At 42.2% G+C, this 7,454-nt stretch overlaps 1 protein-coding gene across 1 annotated transcript; it reads right to left on the bottom strand.

Moving 5' to 3' along the window:
* Positions 1-332: 332 nt before the first annotated feature.
* On the bottom strand, positions 333-2,915 carry LOC122129292 (up-regulator of cell proliferation-like). Its single transcript, XM_042704307.1, has one exon. It carries the CDS (start codon positions 2,913-2,915, stop codon positions 333-335), a length of 2,583 nt encoding a protein of 860 aa, XP_042560241.1.
* Between the last annotated feature and the right edge of the window lie 4,539 nt (positions 2,916-7,454).

The following is a 7,454-nucleotide window of genomic DNA, read 5'->3' as shown; positions in this document are numbered from 1 at the left end:
ACACATTTAATTATTGAACATCTTAAAGACAATAAAGACCAGAATAATCAAGTTGGTCATTCAACCTAAAGGGTCCCAAAACAGATTTGGTAAAAGCTAATGATAATGAATAAAATAAACAAACAATAAAAACCTCACCCCGAGCAAAAAAAATATCAAGACCATTTTCTAAACTGACATTTACTGCAGATAGCTCAGACATGATTCCTCTCCACATTTTCTCAAATTCTGTGGTGAGTCCATCCTCAGATAAATCTGCTTTTCTCTCTCTACACTCTTTCAGCAGCTCACGGACCTTTTTCTCAATTGTATCCATTTGCTGAGCCTTGATTTTATTTCACCTTTTCCATTCCCTCTCTGATTTCAACAGCCTTCTCCAAAGAGTGTTTTATAGACGTTTCCATCTGTTGTCTGAGAGAGTTGGCACTTGTTTGGAAGTCCTGTTTGTATTTCTCTACTAAACGGACTTTGCTGTCCTTTTTCTTAAAGTATTTATCAAGGTTGGACAGGATTGTCTGCTCTTCTTCATTCAGCTTCTTTGATGCCTCGTGTAACAACTCTCTGAGCCTGGTGCGTAAAAGATTAATTTGGACATTCTTTTCAGTCACTCCAAAATTGGATACCTTTGTTTCCTTGGTTATGAGCCAGTTGTTCATCTCAGATTGGAAAGAGCACTCCCAAGTGTTGTACTGAGTGCATAAATCTGTGTATGCATCTGCCACATAACTGTTCCTAAAACGAAATATGAATTTCTCAAATTTCACAGCATTCCACAAACTCTGAGTCCACCTGAGGAACTCTGTTGCACTGTTCCTGATGTTATCAGATGTTTGTAAGGACCCAATCAAAGTCTTCTTGAGTTCATAGACAGCTTCACTGTAGCCTGCATTCACTGGGGCCATTGGGGGAGTTCCATGCCAAAGTCCAGGGATGTAGTAGCTGTCTTTGTCAGGATTGTAGTCCATCACATCAGTGAACTTTGAATAAGCTAATTTCTTCTCCATTTTAGCTGCCACTCGGGTCATCTCATTCAACTGCTCCATCAGCTTCTTCCTGTCTCTCATGTTGCTGTCATGAGCAGACATGTCTGACACGTTCTGATGCACAAACAGACATCTGGGCTTCTTCCCAACCTCCTTCATTCTGAGAAAGGCGTGGACCACAATCTGCAGAATGTCCTTCATCTCTGTGGAGTTCTCCATGGCAATATTGATGATGGTGATGTCACTGAGCCCTATGACGAGCGTTGCTAATTCGTTGTCGTGTTCGTAGCTGGTCTCCAATGCTGCCAGCTCATGTGATTTTAAGCCCTCTGTGTCAATGACCATGATGAAGTCACACTTGAGCTCCAATCTGAGCTCCGCAGAGACTTTATTCAGCAGCATGAAGGCTCCTCTGGTGCATCTTCCACTGCTGACTGCAAACTGCACTCCAAACATGGTGTTGAGAAGGGTGGACTTCCCAGTGCTTTGCACTCCCAACACAGTCAACACCAGGACCTTACTCTTGGTGTCCACCAGCTGATGTAGCTGAGTCAGGACCTCTTTTATCCACTTCATTGGGATGTTTGATGCGTCTCCATCAACCAGCTCGACTGGAAACCCATCCAGCAGCATCTGAGCACACAGAGCAGGTAGGTGCTGGACTTGTTGTCGGGCTGGGTTGTTTTCTGGAAGGGAGCAAGCACACTCATAAATCTGGCCCAGCTCACGGAAGAAGTGCTCAGGACCCAACGAGCAGTTGGAGATTTGCTCATCCAAGTCTGCAATCTCCTCCTTATTCTGTGTTTTGTTTCCACAGCAGACTTTGTACTGCTCTCTCAGTGTGGACAGGTTATGTCTAGAGAGGGTGTCCAGCTGAATCTTCAGCCACTTCAGGAAGTAGAGACGCTGAGTTCCTGACTGTGAGATTCCAGCAGTGAATTTCCCCATGGCTTCTGAGAAAGCCCTCTGCGGCTGTTTCTCTCTGAGTGCTTCTTCTTTTGTCTGGAGTGAACGCATGTAACTCACTATGTCTTTGCCTGCATGACGCATTCTGCATCTGTCCTTTTCATTTGGACTGATTTTCTTCCAGATTTCACCATGTAAGGGCAACTGGTCTTTCTTGAATTCCACAACATCCAGAATGCTTTGCGTGATGCCTTCAGCATTTGTTCTGCCATTTGTACACTCAGTGCAGTCCTCATCAACCACAATACCAACACGTCGAGCAACAGCAGCCATGTCTTCCACTTTCATATTATGTGGATTCTTTCCAATGACACCCTTCACATGGCCACGCAAAGTCTTTACAAACTCTACATCATTCTGCCTTCTCTTGATGATCACATTCGTCTCCCAGAGTGTCTCCTTGTTGAAGGTCTTACTCTGAGAGTTGGTGACCAGGAACAGCTCAGCTCTGCTCTCTCTGTTGTTCAGAGTGCTGAGGTCTCCCTCTAGGTCATCACTGAAGATGAAAACTGCAGCTGAGGTCTCATACAGGAAGGACATCTGGGTCTTAAACAACCTACCATCTCCTCTCAGATTGGCTATGGCCACTGGCTGTGTGAACATGTCAATGTTTGTGTTCCCACAGGGTAGATACCAGCTGACTTCAACCAGACCATCTGAGATTCTCCTGGGCACATCACCAGACTCCATTTCACAGTGAACAAATGTGTCGTTGTGCTGATGAGGATTACTGAACAACTTGTTCAGAGTTCGAGATTTGGGCAGACTGCTCTCTCCTAGTCTAACAAAAGACACCATGGGGATGTCCATTTCTACGATCCTGCCCTCTACAAATGTCCTGTCACCTGCTAGAGAGTGAAGTCCGAACTTTTTAACCAGGTCTCTCATGGCCCACAGCATCAGAGTGCTCTGCTGTGTGTCACAGTTTGGCAACAGCAAAGGAACAGCAAACTGGCACAGGGACATTTTGGAGACCATTTCCTGCTGGAGGAAAGGATCTGAGCAGTGGAAAAGAGCAGTGATCAAATCTAGAGGATGTATGTCATCAAAATCATCATTAGCATCAGTGTAACTATAATCATACATTGGCTGGTCTTGTGCACATTTGATATCTCTTGCATATAAATTGGACATCATCAGTTTCCTTAAGAAGGTCCATGGTAGCTGCTTCAGACTTTGTGCTGGTTTGTCAGACACTGTATTACTGTTGATCTCCAGGACTGAGCTGAGTGTGAGCTTCCCTCCATGAAGATCCCCCAGGCCCAAGGTTGACAGCAGCTTAGGAAGGAGGTGTTCTGGGGGGTAAAAACATATTTGGCTGTTTGTACAGGGTTACTGGATTGCATTGCTTTTATGTCTTTCTTCTACTACACTACCTGGTTAAAATGTCCACTGTCTTTATGTCTGTCTATGCTTTTCCTCCCCACAGGGGGCGCTAATGAACTCTTCCAGTCACCTGTAAATGCATGCTTCTAGCTGACAGTGTAGTATATAATATTCTACAGTCTAAGCACTTGTACTCTATCTACTTTACTTTAACACACATCTTCACCTTAACAGAAACATTAAGTTACTTTAACCCTTTAATTCAACTTAGCTATTGAGTGATATACACAAACAGGCCTGATGCAGTTTGATGTCGAAAATGTCTGCAAACTTTTCTGTGGTATACTATATTACAAAAAGTCTGCAAAGCAGCTGTCTTAGCTGAATTTCATATTTCCTGTATTTGTTTTATATTACAATATGTACTAAAAGAGGTGTCATATACATTTTTAATTTATTTTGCCATGCAACTGAACTATGCAAAACTACAATATACAGCAACAATATATGCATTTTGCGATACTTCAAGCATATGCTATAGTTATGATGGCATGAGTCACTTTTGGGTGAAGTATGAAGTGTGTTAGTGGTTCTAGTGCATTTTGCACCAAAGGTTATGAAGTATGAAGTGTTTTGGTGGTTAATTGATGTACTCAGGTGTTTGTCTGTAAAGCACACTGTGTGAAGAGTGTTTGAAAAGTGTAAAGAACTGTAAAATGTTTTATCTTCAAATTAAAAGTTCAGAAAATGTTTTATTTGTCAGTCTAGATGTCAAATCAGTCAAATCAGTCAGATAGCTTGGACACATCTCATAACCGGTAAGGTTGCATATCACTGTTGTCTGATTCATTATGTCATTGTGCCTTGTCTAATTGCACATCAGCAAAATTAATAGACAATTTGGTGGATAAGTCCATGTATATATTATAATACTAATTGTATCTCACCTGTCTTCATCTGAACAGAAGCAGGCTGGCTCTTTCCTCCATGTTGGAGCTCAGTGTAGACTCTAACAGTGTAGTCAGTTCCTGGTTTCAGGCCTTTGATGACTGTGCGGCATGACTCAGTAGAAATGGACTTTGGCTCAGTCCCTTCACTCTGGTAAGAGACCAGGAAGCTGTGTGGAGTCTGCTCCATCTCAGGAGACACCAGCCAGCTGAGACTAGCAGATGATGCAGTGATGGAGTTCACAGTCAGACGCTCTGGGACTGGAATCTCTGAAAAGTTAAAAAAAATAGTATTATAGTAATACATAAGTGATGATTCATTCCAATTGTACAGAAGTTTGGTCTTTTTTCTTACCTGTTGTAAAACTTTTCGAGGTGGGTTTGCTTTGACGTTCATTTTTCAGTGTAGATACTTGGACAGTGTATTTATTGCCATGTTGGAAATCCGAGATAGAATGAAAGAGTAAATCTGTGTGAATGATCCTCGGCTGTTCCCCCTGTCCCTCACAGAAAAGTTCCAGCAGGTAAGACACCTGGTCTAGTCCATCTGGTTTGGTCCACTTCAAAGAGACACACGAGGAGTTTGATTCTACAGTGAGATTCTCTGGCATTGGAACCTCTGCAGAAGAGACAATGTAACATCAGTTACATCAGTTCCAATCACAGACAGAGCAGAGCCATTTCATGAAACAAAAGGATGGGAACTTGCTCTAAAATGGGCATTCACTCAGATCTCAGTTCAGAGTCTACAGCTAGTCAGAGTCATTACAAATTTAGAACTCAAACTAACTATAACAGAAAGATGATCTGAGGTAGGCGATACCAGCCAGCCAGCGATACATGTCCTTCACTATCATTCACTTTTCACCATCACACACCTCCTCTCTCAATCGAGGAAGAAGCCAAACAACTAATAGTTTGATAGTTTGCAGTTTTATCTAAATTGGTCTGTCATGTTGACAGACACGAGAAATCCCACATTACATCTAGTCTTAAATTAAAACTATTTGGCAAAGTAAGGATTGACCGATCAAGCAGTTGCCATAAGCGTCTAAAACACTATAGCCAGGTAACTAAAAGCCTTGAGAAAGTGAAGAGGCTAATCAGTGTGGTGTTGTACATGGGGGGGCAAGAAGTGGCATTTCGTGGGCATGAAGAATCTGCTCTTAGTCTGAACAGGGATAATTTAAATGTGCCTGTAAATGCCAGATGGTTTCGCCTCATTGAAAGAGTGGAGAATACCGCTGTTGTAGAAGTAAGTTGAGCTCAAACATTTTAAGGACAGCCCTACATATTTTACTGCAATGGGGCTCAAGAGTATATTTCCTTATATTTGCAATACCAATCATCCAATGTTTCTGTTCCTGATGTTCAGTTTGTGATTACATAGTCCTATTTACAGTGCCTGAAGGCAGCCCATTTGTCCAATTATTTATCATTTTGATAACTTCAATCCTACAGACATTTATTACCTGGACTATATTGTTCTTAGTTTGTCTTTGTTTTATAGTAAGTGATGACTATGATTTAGACGATTAAACTACTTATCATGGTGCTGATTGAAGTGATTAGAAGCACTGTTACTGTGAAATGTACTGTACGTAGCATAAGTTTAGCACCATATTGCTAAACATTGTGTACCTGAAGAGGCAAATAATGTGATGGGCCTCCTTACATTTATCACGCTTCGCTACAGATAAAAAACAGTGGCAAAATAAGGCGCAAGCATTAAACGTACACTATACTATACATTAAAATGTATAGTTAGTGTTAAAAATGACCGAAGCTTTGTGCTGCAATAGGCTGCAGTAACAAGAACTTAACTATCTTTTATAGGATGCAGCCAGGTTAGTAAAATACGATCTGTTAGTAATAGCTAATGCCACTTTTCATACCAGCTGCGTAGGCTTGAATGAAGCAGCTGGTGTTGTGTTGCAATGCCCTCCTATACCTTCATCCATCCATCCAGAGGAGAGGCTCACACTATCACTTGGGAGACTGGAAGTGTGTACTATTTCATGCCATTGGCGTAGCCTGTAGTGTTTCATCTTCAGTACAGAGGATCTCTGATGAACACTCAGCACATTCTCTGCATTGCGTTGCTAGGGACTTGTTGGTAGAGACTCAGCTCAGATGCTAGGTCAGGCGCTATGATACTTTAAAGACAACCTGAATGTTTTTGGTGTAATGATTGACAGGCGTTCATACCGCACATTCTTTTTTCTGCTGCATAAACGGTAACCTAAATAAATTAGGCCACCCATCCCTACTGACCTCCTCACTTACTTTTCCACTATAGTCTACAGAAATAATGGGCCTCATTCTCGAACATTTTCTGAAGTTTCTTCTGAAATGTTTCTTACGGACTTCGGAAAAACAACGTACGGAAAAGACCTCCGCCACATTCATGAACGCTTGAAAATGTGTTCCTACGCACCAGAAGTGTTCTGAGCAGTGCTCCGCCGGAACAGTTTTCTTAAATTGAAAGCACGTTCTCGTGCACCTGGATTTGCATACATACACGCCCCGCCAGCTCCTTATAAGGGCACGCAACAGCAGTGACGTGTGCAGTCGGAAACAACCGAGTCCACGCGAAAGCAAATCGGAAGCGAGTCATGTCAAAGCGGAAAGTAACTTCACCGGTGCAGAGGTGGAGGTACTGTTGCAGGATGAAGATGTGTCCATTCTATTACACTATGGCTATATCAACGCGATTGAGTTTAGTGCTGATATATTCATTCACTTACATTTGCAGTGTTCGTGTACATTTACATTTACATTTAGTCATTTAGCAGACGCTTTTGTCCAAAGCGACGTACAAGGGAGAGAACAGACAAGCTATGAGCAATAGAGACCTAGTGTAACAATAAATACTATTTTACATAAGAAATAGAAAAACTAAATAGAAAAGAAAAAGAAGTGCAGGAATGTAACTGCTGTAATTGCAAGTTAAGTACTAGTCGAAGTGCCAGTTAGGAAGGGAGGTGCTCTCTGAAGAGTTGGGTCTTCAAAAGCTTCTTAAAGGTAGAGAGGGACGCCCCTGCTCTGGTAGTGCTAGGCAGTTCGTTCCACCAACGTGGAACTACAAATGAGAATAGTCTGGATTGCTGTACTTGCACAGACTGCAGTGCCAAACGACGCTCACTAGACGAGCGCAGCATCCTGCTGTAGTCCTTTTATTTATTTTATGACATCACGGTGCCTCGTAGAATCATGACTATAAATTCTCATA

The sequence above is a fragment of the Clupea harengus genome, unplaced genomic scaffold, assembly GCF_900700415.2.
Source record: "Clupea harengus unplaced genomic scaffold, Ch_v2.0.2, whole genome shotgun sequence".
Taxonomy (NCBI): Eukaryota; Metazoa; Chordata; class Actinopteri; order Clupeiformes; family Clupeidae; genus Clupea; species Clupea harengus.
This window is presented reverse-complemented; position numbering and strand designations above follow the sequence as displayed.

Excerpts from the sequence above, each read along its gene's own strand:
- LOC122129292 (XM_042704307.1), bottom strand. The coding sequence starts at position 2,915 with ATGTCCCTGTGCCAGTTTGCTGTTCCTTTGCTGTTGCCAAACTGTGAC.